Raw genomic sequence first — 25,290 nt, forward strand, 5'->3', positions numbered from 1 at the left:
CCTGTTTGCTGTCCTCTGTTGCTTACCCTTGAGTAGCTGCTGCAGACGTGGGAGGGGCGCAGACCCAGGGGCCGCCAGGGCTAGGTCGTGTCCCTATTCCCCTCCCTGCCCCGCCCCTCCCCTCCCCAGGAAGATAGAGCAGAAGTGTGCCTGGCATTTGCCAGGGGGTCTTGAGGCCTGGCCCTTGTCCTGCTTCAGTGTCACCCCAAACAGGCCAGAGGGCTCACTGCTGTCCCCCAAGTCAACTGTAAGGGACAAGCCCGTCCCCAATCAAAGCCCCAGGGACCAGGGAGAGCTGCCCCACACCCGGGAGGAGGCCTCTGCAGTCATGGAAGCAGTTTTCTGCCTTCAGATCTGTTCTCAGCAGCTCCCTCCTCCAAAGTGGGGTTCCCTCCCTCCCACCCCCACCCCCAGTCCCCTCTGACATGGGAAAGGGATGTCTGGGGTAAGAGGGCTGCTTCAGGGTGTGAGGTGAGGGATGACAGAGTCACACAGGAAAGTGTAGCAGGAAGTAACCGAGAAAAGGGTTTCTCCCTCATCCCCCTGTGGGCACAGGAGGGTGGGGTTGGCTGGGGGTGTCAAGGGTGGGGCAGGCGCTCCCTGCGGGAAGGGGCATCCCCCATCTCTCCCCATCTGCTGAGATCCGGTTCACTGTTGAACCCTGGGGTCCCAGTCGGCACCGCCCACACCCCCGCACCCTTTTCTCTGCAAGGGGGCGGCAGCGCCAGGCCCAGGCCTCCTCTGCTGCTGCCTGAGAAATGTCAGGCCACTGGCTCAGTGTCCCTGGCCTAGAATCCAAACTCAACCAGCTTGGCAGGGAGGAGCGGCAGCCAGGCCTCCCCGATGCCCCCGAAAGGATGAGGGGTGACATTCCCCAAGCAGCCCAGGCCACCCCTGCCTCCCCGCACCTGGGCCCGCCTGCCTACCCTCACCCAGGCCGCCCAGCACTGACCGCCCACGTGCCCACGAGGGGCCTTCCCCTTCCAGCCCGGGAAAGCACAGGTGGGCAGAGTGCGGGGTGTGGGTAGGAGGAGTCTCACGAGTTTCCAAGCAGGAAACAAAACTGAAACGACAAACCCAGCTTCAAAGTACATGATCCCATGCAGAGGGGCCAAGGACAGCTGCGTCCCTGGTTCTGCTCCACTCCTGCAGGGGCTGCCCCACAGGTGACCTTGGGAAGACACACGAGGCCCAGGAGCAGCACGGGCTGGCTTGCCAGGTGGGGCCCTTCCCAAATGTCACTGCACGTTGGGCCTGAACCTCCAGGCCCCGCAGTCCTGATCGACAGCAGTGCCTGGGCTGCTGAGAGAGGGAGGGAACAAGCCCACTCACACATGTTAAAGGGGTTTGTTTGGGGGGGGGCAGGGGGCTCAGGAGGAATCCCAACCCTGGGGCCAGCCACCCACTCCTCCATTCGGGTGGACAAGCTCCTCACACACCTGGCCACCTGCGCTGGAGAGTCTGAGAAGAGCCCAACTGCCATCACCGCTGCTTCCATTCCAGCCCTGGAAGGCCGAGCAAAGGTGGGAAGGGAAAGGAAGCCAGTCCTCTTGGGGACCCACCCAGTCTCTGTGGCTCCCTGATAGCCTTGGTTGACCTTTGGGACAGGGCCACACAACATGCACATGGGGACAGGTTATCCCCAAAGGAGGCTGAGGGCAGGGACAGCAGAGACAGGCTCAGTGGGAAGTGCCTGGGGGAGCAGGCAGAAGCGTGGGGCTGCCATTGGGCCCCCAGGCGGGGAGGCAGCTCCCCCACTGCAGGCAAAGACAGGGGCTCCGGGGCTGAGGCCTAGCCTGCGGCGGGCTGCACGGTGGCGAGACAAGGGGAGAGGGTTACCGTAACCAAGCCAGGACCCGTCCTTCCTCTCCTCCCCACGCCCAACCAGATCCAGCCTGTCGCGTCGGCCCTCTGGCCGGGATGCCCCTTGTCAGAGCATCCAGACCCGCCACATGGCAATGGAGCTGGTCCCCCAACCGCAGCACAGCCGAGAGCCTCACCACCCCTCTGCCCAAGGAGCACGCTCTCCACACCAAGGTAAAGAAAGGCACCGCAAGCCAGGCAAGTTAGAAAAGTCTCTTTTAAATTAAAATTTCACCCTGGTGAGATGATTGATTTGGGAACTAAATCCAAAGGCAAGCTCTCCACCCTGTTGTCCGCAGCCAGGCTGCACGGTGGAAGAGGCAGGGCGGCGACGGGGTCGAGCCCACCGGCAGAGCCTGGGCCTCTGACCCCAGCTGGCTCTTAAAGTCCCGCACAAGCCCCGCACGCCTAGATGGAGACAGGGGTGACACCGGGAGAGGCGACAAGAGCCAGAGAACCACTGACTGGGGGTGGGGGGAGCCTCACGACGGCAAAGAGGGCCCACACCTTCAGCCACCCGGCGCACCCCTCCTGCCGCCATCACGCGGAGTGGAGAGGTGGTGGTCCTTCTCCTGATTCCAGAAGGTGTGACCTTTGAGAGGAGGCAGCCGGCAGACACCTCGTGACTGCAGGATCACGCCACCTGGCTTCCAAGCACCTGCGCCCGGGACCGGGGTGGAGGACGGGGTGCTGGCCCAAGGGGAGGCTTCACTGGCCCTTCCCCGCTGACCCAACACCCGTCAGCCAGCCCCATTCTCACATACATTAGTTACTTTTATATATTCATATATATATTATAGTTATATATTAAAAAGAGAAAAAAAACTTGCCTGAAGAGAAAACTCCTGAAGGACCCAAGTGGCTCAGGAAGTTTACTGTCCCCTCCACCCACAAAAATTCTCTTATAAAATCTTCCAGTGCGATCTTCAGGAAACCCCGTCCGCCCCAGTTCCCCCCACCCGCCCTGGCCCTCCTGTGTCCCCACGACCCTGGACTGCCCCCCAGCTCCAGCCCAGCGCCCGGCGGCATCCAGTCTCATCTCTGGCCATCCATCGCAGCCACGGCTTTCTGCTGGGTGCCCCCCTGCTGTGCTCCGGGCGGCCACGTGGGCTGCGGGTGGTGGAGATGGTGGAAGCTGTGGGCCGTGGGGGAGGAGGGTGGGATCCAGGCGGCCTGGTGGCTGGGTGGGGACGAGGCCCAGAAGGGGCTGAAGCTTGCCGGGGGGGAGCAGGCCACCGCGGTCATGGGGCTGTTGCTGTTCTGCAGGCCCTCGGAGGTGCGAAGCTTGGAGAACATGGCCAGCGCGTCGGGGAAGTTGGGCGGTGTGGCAGGTGTGTTGCTCGGGGTGCACATCTGCTGGGAGAGAACACTGGGGTTGCGAGGGCTGCCTGCACCGCGCCCCCCACCCCCCGCCCCGATCCCAGGCCACTATCCGTGAGTCTCTAGAGCCTTCCCATGGTGCTCACCCACACTGGGCCCTCCTTCCTCCCCGTTTTTCAGTCCATAAGTGGTTTCAGCAGGACAAAAGCACCCCTTGCACCCTGAGCCAATAAAAACAGAAAACCGGGGGCGGACTCCTACAATTTTTGTCAAAACCAAAGAGTGTTTCCTGATGCTTGGGAATGACGCTCTGAGTGTCAGAAGTAGATGGTTAATTCTGGCAGAAGCTAGGGTGTCAGATTGAAGCCAGGACAAGGGAGGCAGCCCAGGACACTGCTGCTGAGCGCCTCACCCTGGGTGAGAAACCAGCTGGCTCCTGAATAATCCGCCCTCAGACGTTCCGAGGTTGTTAGCCAAGGGAAGGAGGCCAGATCCAGGATCTCCCTCCTATGCCAACCCCGGAGAGGCTGCACTTGCTTGGTGCTTGGGTCCGTTCCACGTCCACAGCACCAGCCAGCGGGCCTCGGGGCCTCAGCCTGCATTCTCTCACTTCTCACGAGGGTGCTAGGTCATTCTGATGATCCTCTCGGTTACAGATGAGGAAACTGAGGCCCAGAGCTCAAGTCACTGGGCCAAAAACACACCGCTGCAGGGCACAAGTTGAGAAGCCGGAATCCCGGGGCTCCCAGGTCTGCAGGCCCAAGCTCTTAACCTCTACCCAGCCCCACTCTGCACTTAAGAGTCAAGTGCAACTTCATGCCTGGGCTCCCCGAGGACAAAAATCAGCGTCTCCCAGCAGGCTGCCCTTGGCCAGATGCTGCCAGTGTTCAGCTCAGCCCCTCTCAGCCCGCTTTGTGAGGGCAGCTGCAAACATCCCAGCGTCTGCGGTCTTCTGCCACTACCCTGAGCAGGGACCCCAGCCAGGAAGGGCAGCGGCTGGGCTGGTGGGCGGTAACTGGCAGCCTCCCTGCAAACAGCGGGGACTGCAGGCCTCCCAGCCCTGTGGCGTGGGGGCATGGGGGTGCCACCCCCTGAGCACTTCACTAGGGTGCAGGGAAGAGGCGGCAGAGAACAAGGCCAGCCCAAAGCCGGTTCTGACCCGGCAGCAGCTTCTCCCTTTCCCAGGAAACCACAGGAGCCCTTCTTTGAATTTCTCCTAATTTTAGCAACACCGGCCCCTCCCCCAGGCACAGGGCTCAGGGAGCAAGATTCTAGGGCTCCTCACCTTGCTCCCAGGGCTCTTTCCCGGGAGCTTCCACAGCTCTGCAATTAAACCCCAGCCCAGAAGGAGGACAGGCCCACGGGAGGGGGGCAAACCCCCTCTGATGAACTGGGCCGGCTCCACATCACCAGCTGGGGAGCTCCAACCAGCGTCCTCTCCAGGGAGGCCACAGGACCCGGGGCAGTCCTGGCCCCACCCAGACCATTTCCCTCCTCCCTTCACTCTTCCCCCCCCACCCCGCCCCCAGGGCTGACTTCTCGGCAGCAGGAAACAATGAATGGGGGGTGGGGGGGACAGGCCAATTGCATCACAGCATCGTGACCGACTTCCCCAGTTCACCGAGCCAGTGGAGCCTGTCTCCTCAGCAGCCATCCTGCCCCCCCCCCCCGCCCCCGTGACAGCAACAGCGGCCTGGATCAGGAGCAGGCCTGTGCCCACCTGCCTGTGTGAGCTCGGGCAAGTCCCTTAACCTCTCTGGGGTTTCTCTCTACTTCTGTAAAACCAGGGGTTTGGACCAGGTCCTGTAAAAGTCCCTCCAGCTCTGCTTCTAATAGCTATGGATGGAGCTTTCCAGCTCTCAAGCATACCCAGCGTCCACTGCACCCTGCTAATGTCCTACTGCTTCGCATCCACAGTGTCTTTCTCCTCGGCCCTTCCCAGTCTAACCCAGGAGCCCTCCCTTATCTAGGAAGATGCCTCCGACTGTGTATGTACAGTCATCTATGGGACAACCATTTATCAGCAACTCTTGGCCTGGGTCACTTCTGGTATTTTTATCTAACATTTTCCTTTGATTTATTATCTCTAAAAAAAATTACCAACTCCTCGAGGGCAGGGATGGCGTTCTCTGTGGTGCTGGTTAGGAGCACTCATGGATACACTGATCATAATGTCTGTTAGAAAACCAGCCACAGCCCTTGAGGGAAGCTTCAAAAAGATTACAGTCCCTCAGGATTTGCAGGGAAGGAGCAACAGAACCTAAAAGGACCATCAGTCCCAGCTCTCTGGGGTGAGCCCCTCTGTTCAGGGCAGCACAGAGTAGCTGTGCTGGAAGCCTGGGCCTTTTGAAACGACCACAGTTGGTGGAGCAAACCTCAAGGCCCCCTTTAGGAGGAGACAGAGGCAAGATGGAGGCAAGCTCCAGGCTCACACTGGAGCTTCCCATGGTCCGGTACAGGGGAGGGTCCCCTGGAGATGAACCCCTCTTGGGTTTACCAAGAGTCCAGCCTCAACTGCCACAGCCCTGCAGCCAGCATAATTCTCATCATATTCCGATGCAGTTCCGTTTTTTGATTTATACAAACAGCATGGGCTATTCCAAGAGAAAAAAGCTGGTTAAAAGGGTCAAAACAGACCCCTCTGTACTTGTCCTTTGCAACTAGATGAATACAGAGCGCCAAAGACAAGACACAGCAGAGGAACCATTTGCAGCTTCTTCAGGCAAGGCAGCGGCTCTGAGAAGGGAGCCACGGGCAAGGACACCAAAATGCCAAAAATGTACTCCAGAAGCCATAACAGATCTCCTGGGGAATCATGTTTTACAATCCCTATCTTGGGGCCCTCCCCCCACCAGCAGGGCTAATAGGTAACTAGAGAGGTAGAGAAGGCATTCAATCCTCTAAAGTGAAAGGGATGTCCTATGCCTGTGGAAAGCAGGGCAGGAGGGCAAAGGCCCAGGCCTGGGGCCAGCTTGGAAAAGAGAAGAAAGCAAATCCAGGCCTGAACCACTTCTGTTTCCTGTGTTTTATGTATCTTCACCTACTGAGATTAAACGCATTCTTGGCTTATCTTGTCAAAAATCTGTAAGTCTTCCACGCTCAGGGTAGGTCTTTTTCCATGAACAGGAAAGAGTGAACATAACTCTCTGGGGTAGAGCCCAGCTCCCAGGCCAGGGTGGATTTATCCCTTTCCTGTTCTCTGCAGAGCTGGGTTGTCTGGATGGGGGGCTGCCACTCCAACAGCAAGACGGGTGCTCCGTATAGACAGACATTCCAGGTCTCAGTCCCCTCGGGGCCCTTCGCTCGGCCCGCGTTCCCCCGACGTCTAGTTGTCGTCCGAGCCCCCCTCCCCACTACCTGCCAGCCGGCTACTCCGCCGGCCACCCTCGCCGCCCTCCTAGCCCCTGGCCCACGGGGAGCGCCGAGCACAAGTCCTCAGGTCGAGCTACAGCAGCCCAGGAGGCCTGACCGCAAAGTTGGGCGAGCCAGACGGCCCTGGGAGCCGCTCTTCCCTGGAAGACATTTTGGCTCTTTGTTTACATCGCGGCTCGGCGCTCCCCGGCAACATGGCTGTCACCGTCGGCGCCTGACAGCGGCCCCCGGCCCGCGCCTTCGGCCGCCCGTTGGGCTGCGGCCGCGGCGAAGCCGGCCCTCCAGCCCGCCGGCCCTCCCGCCGGAGCCCGGCCACACTTACCATCTGGTGGTGGTGGTGGCTGTTGGGAATGTTGGTTTCTTGGAAAAACGTGCTCAGGGCGGTCTGCGGACAAACATAGCGGCAGGGCGGCGGTTAACGGGGACGGGGCAGGAAGCCCACCGGCCGGCCCTGCCCCACCGGCCGGCCCTGCCCCACCGGCCGGGCTCATCCGCAGTGTCCGCGGCGCCGCGCTCGGGCCGCCGGGCCCGACCCCTCGGCCGGCCGGCCCGCGTCGCTCGAGGGGGCGTCCCCGGGCCGTGCGCGGAGGTACAGGGCGGCAGGGCCCCGCGCCCCACGCAAGACCACGAGGTCGCTGAGCGCCTGACGGGGCGATATAAATAGAGCTTCCCTCCCCCCACCCCCTTTCGTGGCGCGCGGCCGGGCGCCCTGGCCTGCGCCCCTGCCCCAGTGCCGGCGGCCGGGGAGCGGGGCCGGCCGGGAGCACTCCCTAGCTCGGCCCGCACGCACCTCGAACTGCCAGTGGGCCGCCTGCAGTAGCTGCTTCGCCTGGTCGGCCGCGCAGCCTGCGGCCAGCACGAACTGGTTGATCATGACCTGGTGCCGCAACTCATCCATGTTCACCGACATGGCTCCGGCCGGCGCCCCCTCCCGGGATCGGCGGCCGCGGGAGGCCGGCTGCCCTCAGCTCGCGCTCGCCGCCGCCCGCGGCCTCCGGACCCTCGCCCGCCCCGCCACCCGCCGGGCGAGTGTTGTGGTCCGGCTCGCGCGGCCGGCCGACACCACAAACAACAGTGCGGGGCGGGGCCGGGTGTCCCAACGTTCGGGGGCCGCGAGCCGCCGCCGCTGATTGGCCCGCGCCGCTCGGCCGGCGCCCGGCTCCCTGGCAGACGTTCGATTCGAATCCTGCGGCCTGCGGGCCCGCACTGTTTCTCTTTCTGCCTGGCCGCGCCCATTGGCGGACGTCGGCGCCGTGGGGCTCCCCGGCATTGGCCGGACGCTGTGTTTTGGCTCGTCCTGGCTCATGATTGGCCACGACCCGGCGTCTGGGGCGGAGCCGCGCGCGCTGATTGGTCTCCCTTGGACCTGTTTGAACTCAACTTGAAAACCTTGAGTGCCTGCTGATTGGCCGAGGCCCCTCTGTTTGCTGTTGTAGGCTTGGGGGTGGTGCAGCCAAGTTCATTCATTACTTCATTGAAACTGAACATGCTCAGCTGGAAAAGCAAGACAGAGTGGCTTTGACTCACTTCCTCTGAAAGATGTGGTCATCTCGAGAAACAGAATGATCAAAATAGAAAACAGACAGAGCCTTTGCAGCTGCTCCACTCTCAAAATTGTTTATTTTTTTAAAAACTTTCAAGCTGCTCTTTTTTTTTTTTAGCTTTTTATTGAAATGTAACGTACCCCTTTCATGCCTCCTTCCAGCCACTACCCACCCCGAGCCCAACAGTCTTTCCCTACGTTTTTAGGACAAAAACTTTGCTCTCTGAAGAAGAAAACTACTGTTAATGTACACTATAAATACAATTGCAAGGGGGAAATGAGACTTTCTCAGACACTAATATTCCAAGCTAAAAAACTGTTTTTCCTTAAATTGATTGGCCTAACTGAAACTTTAATTTGTTTCTACACAGGTACCGGCTCTCAACCCTTGACATTTAAAAACAAAGTTTATTTATATGCACTGAGCTTCCATCCTCTGGATTAGGATTTTAACCTTCAAGGTTTGTGCTTGGGATTTGTGCAGATGGGGAAAGAACCAGGAGTTTAAGCATACTGAAGAAAGGCCAGAGAGTTTAGGAAGGTAAACATCGCTAGGAATTCACTGTTAGAATTTCTGTTTCTAAAAAACTTAGTAAGTTCTGGATCTGAGATACCAGTCAAAGAGTATATAATAATTAGTTAAGAGTCTTCAGAACGGGAGGCTAAGAAGAAAGCAAGCCATGGTTCTATTTTGACTTTGCCTAAAGTGGATTTAACTCTCCATCTAAGAAAACTTAACCATCTAAAAAAACAGAATATAAATAAGGAAAAAGTTACACCCAGTGTTTATGTTCTGATGAAAAACAGCCTCGGGCACTATAATGAGTTTGTCCCATTTTGTTAGTCTTTTTGTTTGTTTATTTGTTGTTTGTTTTGAACGGGCAGGAGTCAGCTTTTTGCCACGGCCAAAAGACCCATTTCTCTTCCCGTAATTGCACTTGGCCACCCCCAAGTACTCATGGGCTGAGACCTGGAGTGTGACTAGTCAAGTACAGCTTGCAGCCCTTCCCTTCCAGTAATTGCAAGGTGAAAACAAAAGTGAGTATCCAGGACTTCCCTGGTGGCACAGTGGTTGAGAGTCCGCCTGCCGATGCAGGGGACGTGGGTTCGTGCCCCAGTCCGGGAAGATCCCACATGCTGCGGGGCGGCTGGGCCCGTGAGCCATGGCCGCTGGGCCTGCGCGTCCAGAGACTGTGCTCCACAACGGGAGAGGCCACAACAGTGAGAGGCCCGCATACCGGAAAAAACCAAAAAAACAAAAGTGAGTATCCAGCAGCTGCCATTGCCAAGGGGCCTGGCCCATGAGCAGCCCAGAACAAGGAAGTACTGTCATTGTGGGGCTCCAGTTTTCACAAGTACATACAGCTGTCAAGCATGCCAGGGCCATGTGTAGTAGGATCTAACTGGGCAGAGGCATTTCAGGCTGCAGGAGCCCTTAGGTCTTATTTAAGTTCTCAAGGAAGACAAAGGTCCTGAAAACACCAAAATTGCCAAACCTATTTTTTTTCATGGATATCAGTGTGGTTTATTCCAAAGCTTTCTTTAGTTTACCATTTACAGGGCACAGCTGTAGGCACCTGGCATAGGCATGGAAGACAAAGCCCCCAAGCCATTCTGGTTATCTGCTGGGGGCCATAATCACCCTGGGCAGAGAGAGCAACAGAGTTCTGCCTCTGATTTGTGGCCGTGAGTAGTGGAAATGCTTAATCAGTACTTTGGCTTCTGAGACTCTCTTCAACGATGTATGAGGGTAGGGCTTCCCCTTCTCGGTCTGGGAAACAGGAGTGCCCCCGTCCTGGGAGCGCAGGGAGAATGAATGAGGTCATGTCTGTAGAGGCCTTTGAGCTGCTGGGATGAAAGCAGCTCCCCAAGTGTAAGGTATTGTTAACTGAAGGTATTATTATTTTAATCTGAGAGGACAGTGTGCATCAGGTAACACAGAACAATAAAAACATGCCCCTTAATAATGAATAAAACACAGAAGTAGCCTTGGAAGGAACAAAATCCTTGTTACATCAATGATCTAGGCTACAGAACGGGCCATGTTACAACCACTAAGAGAAACAACCTCAGCCAGTATTTCCTCCGGGCCTGGATAACAAGGATGTTGTGAATGCAAGTCACTGAGTTGGTACAGAGACAGGCAACAATAAGTAGCTGGACCATCACAGACAGCTGCCATTTACCAAGCACTTCGTGTGAACCAGGCACCTTTTGAAGAGTTTACTGTCTGTTAACTCATTTCAATCCTCACAACAATCCAGAATTCCATTTCACAAACAAGGCAGTTATGGCACAGAAGAGGGGAGGAGCTTACCCAAGGTCACAGTAATAAGTGCTGGAGTGAAGCATTGGCCCAGTGTAGTTCCAGAACTTTGTGGTTAACCATTACACCATACTACCTTCCTTAATGCTGCAGTGTCACCTCAGTGGGGCTCACAAACAAGAGCTATCAAGGGCACTGGGACTTGCACAGCAGACGCTTGAAAAGTAGTGAGCCCCAGATGGGGAAGAGGAGGCACCAGCTGTTTTGGGCAATCATGGGGGAGGGGTGGAGAACTGACATTCCCAACCTCCATCTCTACAGTGCATTCCATTCCTATTCCTTCTTTCTTCCTTTCTACCTCTTACTCCCCAACCCAAACAGATCCAACAAAACTGAGAGAAGGAGGGACTTCCCTGGCGGTCCAGTGGTTAGGACTCCGTGCTTCCAAAGCAGGGGTCATGGGTTCCATCCCTGGTTGGGGAACTGAGATCCCACATGCTTTGCAGCACAGCCAAAAAATTAAAACAAAAACAAAAAACAGAGAGGGAACTTGGGGACTCTTGGTACCCAAGGCCCACCACATGCAGGCTCCCCGTGAAACTTTGTACATACACCGCTGCACATCTTCTCTGATTTGAAACTTCTAATAGTCTTGAGGCTCAGAGAGGGTGAGGAACCTACTCAAAGCCACACAGCCCCTGCTTGATTTATGGTAGCAATGGGATTAGATCTCTCATTTTCTTCCATCCCTTCCTTCCCTCCCTCCTTTTCTCCCTCTTCAAATTCTTATTTCTTGTTTCGCTGCTGTTGCTTCAAGATGCCAAGACAAAAGGACGAGGTAGCCAGGAGAAGCAGAAAGATGTTGAGAGAAGGAGAGGGAGAATGGGAGAGGATGAAGTGCCAGGTAAAGAGACCAAATGCAGACAAGCAGCACCAAGGTCTGCAGGGCAGACCACCCAGTGCCTGGGTGGACCCAGGCACTCCTGGAGGTGGGATGGCTCCCTTCTCCTTTCGTGGACTTCGAATGCTATTGCCAGCCCTTGTTTGTTTAACACAACCTATTTTTTTTTACAACTACTTGCCAGAGCAAATTTATGCTATTTCTACTATATGATGGGCAAGGTAAACGTTGCCACTTTTTTTTTTTTTTTGGACACTTTTGAAGCATTCTTTTTTTTTCCTAGTCTTTTTCCTTAAAGAAGATGGGGGCTTAGTGCAGGAGTACTTCTACTCCAGGCAAATCCCAGTCCTCCTCCATGATCATTGAGATTTTGTCTCAATGACAAAACATTATGTCTGTTGGGAATGTACTCTGAACCCAGCTCTGTGCCATTCTTTATTTGGATTACCTTGTTTAATACAACAACCCAGGGTGATGGGGACTGTGCATATCCCCAACTAACAAAGAAAAGCAGGGTCAGAGAGCGTAAGTGACTTGCCCCAAGTCACTCAGCTAGCTCAGGGTGGAGCTGAGATCTGAACGCAGGTACATGTGTTTGCTCCCAGAGCTGGTGCTCTTAACTACCACAATCTATTTTCCAGCCCTGTCTACCCCCTGGAATGCACCTTATCTTCTCTCTCAGTGGTACTGAAAAGACACAAAAGCTTGTCTGTATTATTGGAAGTAGTGGGAAGGTCAAAGCCAGTCCTCAGGTGATGAGTTTATACTTTATATGGTATATGCTTTATACCAGATTTCACCAAATGTCACACGTCCACAAGGGACAAAGGCCATACCAATCCCAGAACAGTTAATGGCAGTTCCCAGAAGGAGCACTGGAGGCCTGTACTCTCTGTCCTGTACCTGCCAGCCCCCTGATAAGGCAGCCCCACCTCCCGTTGCCAGGTGTGTCTTATGGTAGGTAAGTCTCTGGCAACACTTTCGAAGGGACGTCAGAGGTGGGTCTTTGCCGAGGGGGACAGGAAGGGAGGGCAGGAGACAGCCTTCTTAGGAGGGTCTCCCTTCTCTGGGGGTCTCAATTGTCTGCTTGGACTCAGGCATCGGCCACTTTCTCTCTATGGGACAGGAATTGATCAGCCTGGAACTGGGCCTCTCTAGCCCCATCCATGAGTCCAAAACACAGGAGGCCCGTTGCTGTGGCAACCACTGACTTCAAGGTTTGAGACAGCCTTCCAACCTGACACACCTTTTCTTTTCTTTTTCTTTTTTTTTTCTTTTTGAGAACTATATCATACACCAAGTTTGTGTATAACCTATGCACAGTTTGAAGAATAATAAACAATCACTCACATACCCAACATAGAACTGAAGTCCAAGACTAGTACCTTTGAAAACCCTTGCATGACTCTCCCCAAATGCATATTCCTTTCCTCCCCAGACACGTAATCCTCAAATCTGCATTAAGCATCCCCTCCCTCACTTTTTCTTTTTTATAAATTTATTAATTATTTATTTATTTATTTATTTATTTTTGGCTGCACTGGGTCTTCATTGCTGTGCACGGGCTTTCTCTAGTTGCGGGGAGCAGGGGCTACTCTTTGTTGCGGTGCGCGGGCTTCTCATCGCGGTGGCTTCTCTTGTTGTGGAGCTTAGGCTCTAGGCGCGCGGGCTTCAGTAGTTGCGGCACACAGGCTTAGTAGTTGTGGCTCGTGGGCTCTAGAGTGCAGGCTCAGTAGTTGTGGAGCACGGGCTTAGTTGCTCTGCGGCATGTGGGATCTTCCCGGACCAGGGCTCGAACCCGTGTCCCCTGCATTGGCAGACAGATTCTTAACCACTGCACCACCAGGGAAGCCCCTCCCTTGCTTTTCTTGGTCATTTAATCCTATGTGTAGGTATCTTCAGCCAAAGGCGATTGTGGGTCTGAGACATTGATCCCATTGATTAAGTGACTCACCTTTCCCTGGGCCCAGTCCCTCTCTCCTCCAACTCTGTTGGGTGAGCTCAGCGAAGCCCCCTGAGCAATATGGATCACTCGCAACAAGGGCTGGCTTTCTTTTTCTCTTTTTCTCATTTTCATGACCTCAGACAGTGACTCTGATCATAGGATCAATCATAGAAGATTGTCCAAGAAGGCTCCTTGGAGGAGGGAGATCTGAGTTGGGAAGGATTTGGGTAGATAGAAAGGAGACGGAAGGGAATTTTTGGAAGTGGAAACAGTGCAAACTATAGCACAGAGTTACCTTGAAAGCAAGTTTATAGCAAGACCCATCGGGGCTTCTGTTGGGAAGTGGGGTGGGGGAGACACTAAGCTTGGAGAGGCATGGGTTGGAGTGGACCTGCCCTGGGCAGCGGGGGAGGAGGGGGCTGAGTATCACTTCCTTTGTCCACAAAAAATGGTACATGCTTCCTCAAGTTGGTGCAGAAACTCCGAAAATTGGTCAGGTAAGGCTAAGCTATGCTGAGGTAACTACAATCCTACAGTCTTACTTCTCACCCATGCAAAGTTCGCTGCAGTTTGGTGACTCTCAAGAAAAACTGCCCTCTGGGCAGTGATATAACTGCCCTCTGGGCAGCCTGTAGGAGAGGAGCTTCCACTGCCTTGTAGCTCCGAATTGGCAAACTACAGCTCTCGGGCTGCCTCCTGTTTTTGTAAATAAAGTTTTATTGGAACACAGCTATATTTATTTGTTTATGTATCATCTATGAGTGCTTTCATGCTACAGCAGAGCTGAGTAGTTGCAGTATGAACCACAAAGCCTAAAACGTTTCCTATCTGTTCCTGTGCACCAGCTAGAACTTGGCAATGAGAGGCTTGGAGGGTTGAGTGTCGGCAAGTAAATGCTTTAGCCCAGAAGTAATACACCTCTGCTCACGGTTCATTGTCCAGAAGAATCACATAGCCTCTCCTGACTTCCAGGGAAAAGCAAAGTCGATCTTCCGCACACCCAGAAGTAGAGATCCAGGGACTGGTGAACATTAGCAGTGTCTAAACCACCTACATGCGGCGCTTCCACAGGTACCAGCCTGTTGGGCAGTGAAGATGAGTCTATTTTCACTTACTTATCTCTAAATCCCAGAGTCATAGAGGGAATATAAATGGACCAGGACTTAGCAGAACGGAGAGAAATATTGGAGAGGTCTGTAGTTTCCAGTGAGATGCTGCTTGAGGTTTTGGAAATTTTCAGAAACACAGGAAGCCAGGGTACATTGGGGGGGAAAAAAAGGGAAGGCAAGTTCTGGAGGAGAAGCATTTGTTTAAAATAAAATCCCTGGTCATTTTTTTTTTTTTTTGCAAGTTTGGCAGTGACAGGTGCCCTCCTGTCAGGAACACAGGGCACCTCGGGTCAAATGATGGATGTGCGCTATTTCCTGACCCCAAGAGCCCACACCACTCTTTGGAGCAAGCAGGGTGCTGTTAATAAACACAGGGCAGTGCTCCACATAAAGAGGAAGGAAGTCTCTACTGAGAACGAGAGCACTGGGTTGTACACAACAGAATTGGGAAACCACCAGAACGCGCCTTGTCACCCACAAAATCCATGCCCATCACGCCTTGGACCCTGAAAGCAGGCAGAGAAAATCCTGTGACCTGCCCTTGGGGAGCTGCCAGACCAGAGCTGTTCTACTGCCTGGGGTGTGTACAGAGCCCAGTCATCAGATGGGATTGTGCAAGGACACAGGATGTCTGTCCAGACCTGAAGGCAGTTACAAAGCACAGGGTTCTCCAAAGTGTCTGTAGGAGAGAAGTTTAAGGCCAAGAAAGACTTCCATAGAGGAGAGGAGACGGGGGTCAAAGGCCTTGTTGAAAAATGGTCCTAATTCAGATGCGGAGATGAGGTAGAAGGAAGTGGGATAAAGAAGGCAGATTAAAGTTAGAGAGACAAAGTGAAGGTGGGGTGGAGAGAAGTCCCCATGCGTTGCCCTTTTTCACTGGTGCCGCTACAGAGAGAACTACTCTGCCGGCTCAGTGACCAGCAGGCCTGGCACAGGGACGGGTTTTCCCCACGGAGGCTGGTAGGACAGGCCATCTGTGGGGAAGACCTGGGGCTTTAGGCTCAGGCAGATTCCTTCTCCCTGCACCTGGTGGAGTGACCTTCAGTTTCCTCATCTGGGAAATGGGAACAATAATCCTACTTACCCCTAGGGGCTGTTTTGAAGATTAAATGAGCTAATGCGTTCAAAGGTGCTTGGATGGAGTCATTGTTCAAAATCGATTATTCTTTGTAACTATTTAACTAGTCATTTATCTAATGACTCTTACCCATATGGGAAACGATGTGGCCAGTCCTTCTGGGGGATTTGAAGAAACCTAAGGCCAGGGGTGTGCTGGCAAACTGGCTCTGGGGAGTGGGGGAAGCCCTGATTGGCAGCACTTGATGTTTCCTGTGGTTTAAATAGTCCCATTATGACCCGTTTCAAGCTACTGGCCATTTAACAACTGGGCTGGCAAAATTCCGAACAATCAGCTCTGGAGAGCAGGCCCCAACCCAATGGGCTTTCTCTCTAGTTAGCAGATGACATATAAATGAAAAGTTAACAATGGTGGCTCACAGATACACAGCCCAGTCCACAGATGGCCTATCTAGAGGGCCTTTGAGGGTGACATTCGCTTCCAGTGCAGACACTGGGGCTGCCGTGCGTTGGGAAGAAGGGAGGGGTGCAGGCTGGCTTTTTATCTGGCCATTCGGGAGCCCACAGGCGTGATGGGGGAGATGTGTTCCTGGCAGTTTGGGTTCCAATGGCACAGAAAGGGGGTGTCTCAGGGGATCCAAGCCCTGGGTTCTGCCTCCCTCTATTGTAGTTCTATCATTTGCACCATGAAGGCACGGGGTTCTTTTATGTTTTGGCCGTGCGGTGTGCGGGATCTTAATTCCCTGTCTAGGGACTGAAACTGGGCCCCCCACAGTGGAAGTGTGGCGTCTTAACCACTGGACTGCCAGGGAATTCCCAAAGGCAGGGTCTTGAATGCACATCCAGGCTCAGAAATCCTGGGCCCCTGACTTTAAAAAGTTATCTTCTGGGGGCTTCCCCGGTGGCTCAGTGATTAGGAATCCGCCTGCCAATGCAGGGGACACGGGTTCGAGCCCTGGTCCGGGAAGATCCCACATGCCACGGAGCAACAAAGCCCGTGTGCCACAACTACTGAGCCTGCACTCTAGAGCCCGCAAGCCACAACTACTGAGCCCATGTGCCACAGCTACTGAAGCCCTCACGCTTAGGGCCCGTGTTCCGCAACAAGAGAAGCCACCACAATGAGAAGCCCGCGCGCTGCAACAAAGAGTAGCCCACGCTTGCCACAACTTGAGAAAGCCCACGTGCAGCAACAAAGACCCAATGCAGCCAAAAATAAAGAAAAAACAATTATCTTCTGGAATCCAGTTGCTTCATAACAATATTTTTATTATTGAAGTTTAGTTGATTTACAGTGTTGTGTTAGTTCCAGGTGTACAGCACAGTGATTCCGTTATATATATCTATTCTTTTTCAGATTCTTTTCTCTTATAGGTACTAACGATTTTTTTAATAAAAAAAGCGTTAGCATTTATTGAGCCCCTGCTGTGTGCCAGGAACTGTGCTAGGGCTTTACATAGCTTGTCCAACTGAATGTTCAGACAGCTCTTTGCTGTTCTCATGTTCATTTATAGAGGAGGAAACTGAGGCTCAGAGAGAATGAGGAAATTTCCCAAGATGCACAGACAGTAATATAAGAACTGGGCTTTGGACCTTGTTCTGATTGGCTCCAGAGCCTGATATGCCTTTTGCCTTTGGAAGCTGGGGACATCCTGCATATAAGTACATATCAAGTGATGTATACAGAAAATTATTCACACAATAAGACTTCTGAGAAAAGAAGAGCCAACTGTGGGCCACGGTTCTCAGAGGCGGCTTCATGGAAAAGGTCAGATTTCAGCTAAGTGGGATTGACCTCAGCACACAGGTGTGGCACAAGCCAGGTTTTTTATGAGCCAACACATGAGCTGGAATGACAGCTGTTTTCAGGGTATGAGCGGGGTTTATGGGGACACAGAGGGAGAAAAGGGCTCGGGGATAAAATATCTGTCTTGTGTAGGGTAATAGGCAGCCACTAAAGGTATATGGGCAGTAACATGATGACAGGCGTGTATTAGGAAAGTTAAGCAAAGAGTGATTTTTAGAATGTATGAGAGGAAAGAGGGCCAAGATGCAGGAAAACCAGAGAGGAAGCTAATGGAATTGCTAGGCCTCTTTTCATACACAGATAGCATCTTGGACTATAAAAGGTAACAGTACACGACGAAGCAATATAATAAATATACACCTCATGGTCCATAAAAGAGATCTGAGGCTTCCAGCAGAACCACAACAGTAAGTGGTATCTCCGTTTATTACTCTGACAGGCTCAACACACGATCTTTGAAGTGTCCCTGATGAAGATAGTAGGTGTCACCTAAATGAACAAGCAATTAGCTCAGGAATAAATGTGTCTTTGTAAACAAAGTCACGGAATTGGCCAATCCTCAGACTTTAGCAGGGATGCACCGTGAGTGTGTATGTGACACTTTTAACCCGCTTGCTAAGAATCTGATCTAACCCTCGGTGGTGGGTCTCACTCCCTTTCCTCATCTGCCCTTTGGTTCCCGTGCTTGGGAGGAGATGGATGACTGATCTGACCTCAGCTCCAATTTCAGGGGAGTAGAGGGAGTGTGTAGGGAGACTCCAGCTGAGAGAAGTTCCCTGGCTTCCTTATGCCAGCTTGAGAACAGGATTGGATAACTTCCATGGCAGGGTGGTTTATCGTGTGTGGGCACTGGTATCACAACAGGTGAACATGTGTTTGTGTTGGATTTCTGAACTTATTCCTTGAGATGATTTGTCCTCTTATACCAGCTCTAGAAGTCAATCTACCTTGCAAAAAAAGAAACCAAACCAGCAATACGGGTTTCCCACAGTGAGGCCCAGTGCACGAAGCCTGGGATCCCTGGGTTCTGAGCCAGGCTGCCACTGGCCTGACCTTGAGCAAGTCCCTTCCCCTCCCCAGGCTGTAGCTGCCTCATCAGTCAGGTGAGGGGGCCTGGACTAGACAGTCTTCCGACTGCTTTCATATCTGATGCTCCAGCCAGGACTCGTGTTGTCAAGAAACCCTGGGAGAAGGAAGAGAATTTGTTCTCAGTTTCTCCCTTTGATTTTCTAAGTAACCGCAGTTGAGCATAGAGGTGTGGAGGCTGTCACCACGCTGCCTCTTCCACATTCTGGTTTCTCTGGGTAGCAGGAGACAGATGCTGGGCTCTTTGCCTGCCTGAGTGTTTCCCCAGGAAGAGCAGAGGGGGCATCGGATCCAAACTGGGCTGAAATGGTTGTGGCGCCTTCTTTCACACTGATTTTATCACACAGCATGTGCAGCCCCAGATGGGGCTGAGCTCAAAACCAGAAGAAGGGCAGGGAAGTGAAGGCAGAAGCGAATGTACAGAAACGAGCTCACGGGCTCTAGTGTTTGATAGAAACAATCTGGGACTAAAGTAAAGCAAAATGGAACGAACTCTCCTAATTTCTTTAAAGGAGTCCTTGAATGGGCTTAATGTCCCAGGTCTTTCATTTCTCCACATGCCAGATGCCTGAGCAGCAGGGCTGGAGCCAGGGTGAGGCACCTGCATGACACTAACAGTGAGTGCCAACTTCAAGGTCCCACCCCAGGCACCTCACTCTCCCCGCCCAAGCCACACCAGTGTAAACATTGTCTTTCATTTCAATCTTAAATTGAAAAGTAGATTAAGAAGCTACAAACCCAACTGTAGTCTGAACAGTTCTCCTTTGTTAGAGGCACACAGCTGAGCAGGAAATTAACAATGAAGAATTCACACTTGGCAAGAAGCAAAATGTGAAAGGCCGATTGCTGATTGCCTAATGGGCAAGGTTATTTTCCTCAACAGAGAGCCTTAGGTTGTCAGAGGAACCGTTTGCTGGGTCTCAAAACACTTAGGATCAGCCCCCTCTGTCAGCGTCAGCCTAGCACACTGATCTGAAGCAGGATGTGAAATTCTCTGCTTGTGCTTTTAGCTTTAATCCACTTAAGCCACGGGCCAAGGACTGAGAAGAGAGATCAGGGGCTGTGTGTTGTGACTGGGCCCATCTTTTGGATACTCAGAACAGCCAGGGCTCTAACCTTCCTGTCCCCCTAGCCCAGGCAGAAGGGCCAAGCAAACAGCCAAGAAGGGGCCTGTCTTATCTCCTTCAGGTCCCCAAGGTATTCCCTGCCTTAGGAGTGCTGTGCTACATACAGGGCAGCGTCCATCAGCTCTTCACCTACAGGCTCTCTCTCCCTCCTGCTACAGGAATCTGTACAAATCTTCGAAATGAGTGGATGTGTTACAAAGGTGGAAAATGCACATCTGAGCTGAAACCAGGACAGCCAAAATGAACAAAATTAAAAGCTCAAGGGGACTAGCTGACCTAGAAATTACTCATCCCTCTGTTCCCCTCCCCACAGCCTTCTCCTTTCTCCCTTGGACCCAAGGTTGAGAAGAAGGGCGAAGACCTGATAAAATACGTAGCTTTTACCTCCCTGCCTTCCTCGGATGCTTACAGGAAACCCCTGAGACCTTTAAACACCGGGCTCTCCGCTGGGATTCTCCCGAGGGCTGCATCCACAGCTTGGAAATGGATAGGATGCCTTGAGGCTATTTACCCAAAGGATGCATGGTATTTGCATGTAATTTCCCTATGCACTCTGCACCACCCCTCCCCAGACCATTTGTTCAAGTTAAAAGTATTTTTATGGCTCTCTTGATGGGAGTCATTTCTGGATTTTTCCTCTTGTCTGTGCCATCTTCTCCCTCAGGGCCTCTCCTAGGCCCAGATCTCTGGCAAGGGAGTCAAGAGGCACCAAGGAAGGACCTGGGAGGAATGCAGTGGCGGCTCTTCCAAGGGTTTGCTTATCTCGCTTGCACCCTGAGCACTGGTAGAGGTTTTCTTTTCCAAAACTGTAACATTATGTGATTCCGTTGTAGATTGTAGACGGTGGGACTCTAATTCAATTCACAGAAAGTCTCTTTGAGCTAGAATTTTCCCTCCTTTTCTCTTCTGTCTCATGACCCTAGGCAGCCCATTATCATTATCGCTTCTTTTTTTTTTAGACTGAGTCTTGATTCACTAATGACTTCTTTGCAACAGCCAGTGAGGATTGGGCTATTTCACAGACAAGGAAACTGAGGCTTGCTATGAAGGGCTTAGTCCAAAGTTACACAACTGCTTAGGGTCTTCATTTGTCCAACTCAAAGTCCAGTGCTCTTTCTCTGCCTCAGTTTCTCCAACTGTGAAGTGGGATGTTAATAGCACGTACTTCATAGGGTCGCTGTAAGGGATGGATGCTTTACTATGTGTAATAGTGTTTAAAATAGGGCCTGGCACATGGAGAGTGTTTAATAAATGCCCACTAATGTTACTGCTCTAGGCCTTGTGTTTTACTATTCCGAGCACTGGATTCATGACTCATTTGTGGGAGGAGGAGCCAACTGATATGCTTGGGGATTGTTACCCAAGATGGGGAACGAACCCATTTCCCAAGCTCAGAGCAGGCTAAGATGGGACAAGAACAGATCCTTGCAAGCAACGGGATGGAGCTGCCTGATTGAGCCGCATCCTGCCTGGCTCTGGCTGGGACAAAGAAACCTGAAGACGTGGGTAAACCCATTAAGGGGATGGTGCCCCCTTTACCAAATGCTGAGGGCAGTAAGGACAAAGGCTTCTGAACAGAGTCTAAGATTATAAGACATTTTACTCTGGGTTGTGCTGAAGGTCTTCTGCTTTGAGGCGGTTATAGATGACTTGTATTTTCCCTTTACCCAGTAGTTACAACGTGGGCCTATGTGTGGAGAAAGGAGTATCCAGGAGGTCCCTTCCAAAGGTATGTCCAAAAGCCTTCTAGTGATGAGGGTCGAGGGCTCGGGGGGTGGGGGGGAAGGCTCTGAACTCCTCTAGGGAGACCTGGTACTGGGAGAGGCTGCCCATCCGCTCGGCTGGGCCAGGGACTTGCCCTGTCGCTCAGGCCCTCCTCGGCATCAATTGAAAAAAATGACAGGGATGTGTTCCTGCCGTCCTGGGGACCTTGGAGAAAACCAAGGCAATTGGGCGTCAGTATCTTTGTCACCAGGTCTGAAGCTGAAGAGAGGGCGATGAAAACTACAAAAGACGATCAGGAAAGAGACTCTATGGTATGGCTTTGCAAACCTAATCAAGGGAACTCGAGGCCCCAAACTGTACTGTGTGTAGAGACGCTCTTGAAATCATGTTCTAGCAGTTGAAGTTCTTGCTGATCAGTCCACCCTCTCAGAAAAACACACCAGACACACACACACACACACACACACACACACAAAATAAAAGGTTTAAAACACAAATGTCTGTAATTAAGCTCTGGAGTGACGTCTTCTGCCGGTCCAAGCATCCCACTGTTGTTGGGTGTGTGCTCTCATCCAGAGGAGCCCCTGCTCTGCCTGGCCTACTCGCGTCCCACTGCGTTGACTCTCCTCGCTCGCAGGCCTTTCCAAAGTTTCTGAAAGGTGCAGTCCGGGGTTGAATGTCTTGATCTTACTTTGGCTTGATGGTCCCCTAACTTCAGGACTACATGAGCTGCCCAAGGGACCCATAAACAGAACATGTATAGCTTTCTGTGCTTTGAAAGGAGCTAAGTGACAGGGATGGCGACCTCGTCCTAGCGGGTCCCCAGCACTCACCAATCTCCCCGCCCCCTGGGAGCCCCTTTGGGGCTGAGGCTCTGGGGGCGGGAACCCACCCGAACTGCCCCGGCTGGGGTACTGGGGGCGCCCCTCTTTGGGGTTTCTGACCACTGGCTTTGGCAGATGCTGAGGGGTGGGGCTGGAGAAGGCTTCCCCCGGGCCGGGAAGCCGCGTGCGCCTTTCGGATGTTGGGAGACAATGGTGACCGAACTCCCGGCCTCGGCCTGGCGCGCGGCGAGGAGGCGGCTCCCGCGCGGTCACCTGACGGGGTCAGCAGGCTCCACGGGGCGACACGTCCTCGGCCCCTTCAGCCCGCGGAGGGCCGCGAGCCCCGGGTCGGCCCCGCGCGCCCGGCCGCCGCTCCGCCGCGTCCCGCTGCCCATTGGCTGGCGCGGCGCGGCGCGGCCGCTCCCGCCCCGCCCCGCCATTGGCCTTGGCCGCCGCGGTCCCCGCGCGCGAGCCGCCGCTGACATCACCAGGCCTGAGGCGGCGGCGGCGCCCCCGGCCCAGCCCGCAGCCCCCCTCGGCACAGGCGCCGCCGCGGGGCCCGGCGGAGGATGGTGCGCGGCGCGCCGGGGGCTCCCCGCCGCCAGAGCCGCAGCACCGAGGTGGAGCCGTCCGCGGCGGGCAGCCGACCCCCGCATCGGGCGCGGGGCGAGCGGCCGCGGTGAGGCGCCGAGGGCGGCGCGGGCGCAGCCGCCATGGGGGCCCTGACCAGCCGGCAGCACGCGGGCGTGGAGGAGGTGGACATCCCGTCCAACTCCGTGTACCGCTACCCGCCCAAGTCCGGTGAGCACGACCCGGGGCCGGGAGGAGGTCGCGGTGCTCCCGCGCGAGGGCTCCGGGGATCCCGGGGACGCAGAGGCCGACATCGCTGCAGAGCGATCTCGGAGGGTGGGAGGTGTTGGAGGAGGTCTAGAGGGGTGCTTTAGGGCCCTTGGCCGGGTCGCCGGAGTGGGCAGCCCTTCCGCCGGGGGACGGGAGTGGCCCCCACGCAGTCGGTCCTGTGACAGAGACGTGCGCTCGGGGCACTGCGGCTCCCGAGGGGCGGGGTGTCCGCGGCGCAGGCCGGGTCCCCGCTGGCCGCAGCGCTGCGTCCCTTCCTTCCCGCCCGGTGGCCTGTTCCCCTCGGGAGCTGAGGGTTAGGTCAGGCGGGCTTGGCATCCGAAGCAGGCGCCTGTGCCAGGTGCTGGCCCTGGTGGCCTCCGGAGAGGGAGGGACAGACACAGGTTTGAATTAGGTTTCTCAGGGGAAAGCTCCCGTCGCCTGCTGGAGGATGGAGGCCGAAAATGCGTTGTCTGTACTGGTGCTTTTTAAGAGGCTGTCAGAAGAAAGAAGGTGTTTAACAGAAATGTTCGGGAATCTAGTAGCAGAGTCACTCGGGTTGCCGCTTTGCCAAAGTAGTGGCAAGCCTGGTTTTTGGAATGAGGATAGCTCTGGGACAGGGCACAGGTATTTAAAATGTAGAGAAGTATTATGTTTGTTTTCAGAATCATTAAAAAGATAAATGTCTCCAGCCTCTGGTTTGTAGCATAAATATTGGAAGTGGAGGAGAATTTTGACAGCACAAAGAGGATGACTAGTGGATTGAGTGAGCACCAGCCAATTCTGAACTGCTGGCGCATGACCTAACTCTCTGCTCTTTATTTTTCCTTGCTTTTCTCAAGACTTCTGGGGACCCATGGCTATCATCTTCTCTTTGGCTTAGGACCTGATGAGGATTTTCGTGATCTTGGAGAGATGTCAGAATTGCAGCAGGAGAATAAAGACATAGTAATGAGATGAGCTGGTTTCTCAGCAGTCTGTCCAGTTTGTGCCAGCCCAAAGTAGGGACCAGGCAATGAACCTGCACCCTGCAGAGTGTCTGCCAGAGCTGTGTTGCTCACTGATTTGTGCCAAAGAGTGAATCCTTGCAGAGATGAATATGCTTAAGAGCTGCTTTAGAACAGTCTAAGATAAAGCCGTGCATCATTAGTGTTTTAATAAAGCTCTAGCTGATTATGACCATATGAAACCAGTGCTAAAGGAAGCATGCATTTTGCTTTTTAGTAGACAAAAATATGCACAAGTATTGTGGATTTTTCTTTTCTGAAATCACTTAGCTTTTATTGCTCAGAATATGGAGCAGGTTTTGCTGGCTTGGAGTTTGCAGTAGAATTTGTTGCCTCAGAAGAGTATTCACCCCTCCTTCACTTATGGGAATAAGCAAAGGTAAATAAATCACTGGAGGGCTAGTCCTCAAAGGATATTAATACAAGTATGAATCTTGGATGATGATAATCAAAGGATAATGGACCAAACTAAAGATTTTCTTAACCAGCACTCTCCATACCTACAGTCTTAAATCATCCTCTCCACTCTATCAGTCTTTTAAAAGTTTTACCTAATGGTAACTCTTTTTTTAAAATAAATTTATTTATTTATTTATTTATTTATTTATTTATTTCTGGCTGTGTTGGGTCTTTGTTGCTGCGCGTGGGCTTTCTCTAGTTGAGGCAAGCGGGGGCTACTCTTTGTTGCGGTGCGCGGGCTTCTCATTGCGGTGGCTTCTCTTGTTGTGGAGCATGGGCTCTAGGCACACAGGCTTCAGTAGTTGTGGCCCACGGGCTCAGTAGTTATGGCTCACGGTCTCTAGAGCGCAGGCTCAGTAGTTGTGGTGCATGGGCTTAGTTGCTGCGCGGCACGTGGGATCTTCCCAGACAAGGGCTCGAACCTGTGTCCCCTGCAGGTGGATTCTTAACCACTGTGCCACCAGGGAGGTCTCTGGTAACTCATTTTTAGTCAGAGCTTTTTGTGTGTGTGTGTGTGATACGCGGGCCTCTCACTGTCGCGGCCTCTCCCGTTGAGGAGCACAGGCTCTGGACGCGCAGGCCCAGCGGCCATGGCTCACGGGCCCAGCTGCTCCCCGGCATGTGGGATCTTCCCGGACCGGGGCACGAACCCGCGTCCCCTGCATCGGCAGGCGGACTCCCAACCACTGCGCCACCAGGGAAGCCCTAGTCAGAGCTTTTGCATGGGAGAAATCTTTGTAGCAAGTGGACCAAATTATGTATGTTGAAGATAAAACACAGAAAATAGGAATCAGAACATTCATGTCCCAGTCAGCAAATCTTTGTGTACGTGTGAAAATATGCTGTAGTCTAGAGGCATCTCCTATCCTTCATCTGATCTTTAGATTTACCTGACTCTTTATTGGATTATAGTATTTTATTTTATTTTTTAAAATTAATTAATTAATTAATCAATTTGGCTGTGCCAGCTCTTATTTGCCCTGTGTGGGATCTTTGTTGCCGCGTGTGGGATCTTTAGTTGC

At 53.4% G+C, this 25,290-nt stretch overlaps 2 protein-coding genes across 6 annotated transcripts in view; one reads left to right on the forward strand and one right to left on the reverse strand.

Moving 5' to 3' along the window:
* Nucleotides 1-2,062: 2,062 nt before the first annotated feature.
* On the reverse strand, nt 2,063-7,725 carry UBALD2 (UBA like domain containing 2). 4 transcript variants are annotated; one of them, XM_082604884.1, is made up of 3 exons: nt 7,346-7,725; nt 6,878-6,940; nt 2,063-3,219 (listed from the first exon to the last, which is right to left on the reverse strand). In XM_082604884.1, exons 1-3 carry the CDS (start codon nt 7,463-7,465, stop codon nt 2,899-2,901), a joined length of 504 nt encoding a protein of 167 aa, XP_082461010.1. In that variant the 5' UTR covers nt 7,466-7,725; the 3' UTR covers nt 2,063-2,898. The 4 variants fall into 4 exon arrangements, with proteins under 4 accessions (XP_082461010.1, XP_082461011.1, XP_082461008.1 ...); XM_082604885.1 differs by having other exon boundaries at nt 2,063-3,216; nt 7,346-7,718; XM_082604882.1 differs by lacking the exons at nt 6,878-6,940; nt 7,346-7,725 and adding an exon at nt 4,469-6,535.
* A 14,682-nt stretch (nt 7,726-22,407) lies between these two features.
* Nucleotides 22,408-25,290, forward strand: part of RNF157 (ring finger protein 157) — an 84,742-nt gene continuing 81,859 nt past the window's right edge. Inside the window, exon 1 of one of the 2 annotated variants that reach the window (XM_082604712.1) lies at nt 22,408-22,766. In XM_082604712.1, coding sequence (XP_082460838.1) covers nt 22,679-22,766 — 88 coding nt within the window. In that variant the 5' untranslated portion in view covers nt 22,408-22,678. The remainder of the gene's footprint in view (nt 22,767-25,290) is intronic. The other variant, XM_082604713.1, reaches the window with a different exon arrangement.

The sequence above is a fragment of the Mesoplodon mirus genome, assembly GCF_964341445.2.
Source record: "Mesoplodon mirus genome assembly, chromosome: 18".
Taxonomy (NCBI): domain Eukaryota; kingdom Metazoa; phylum Chordata; class Mammalia; order Artiodactyla; family Ziphiidae; genus Mesoplodon; species Mesoplodon mirus.

Bases quoted from the DNA above. Each gene is read 5' to 3' on its own strand.
- UBALD2 (XM_082604882.1), bottom strand. From the start codon at position 4,837: ATGGCTGCTGAGGAGACAGGCTCCACTGGCTCGGTGAACTGGGGAAGT. The intron at 3,220-4,468 runs GTGAGGAGCCCT...GTTCTCTCCCAG, and splicing joins GAAAGAGCCCTGGGAGCAAG to CAGATGTGCACCCCGAGCAA.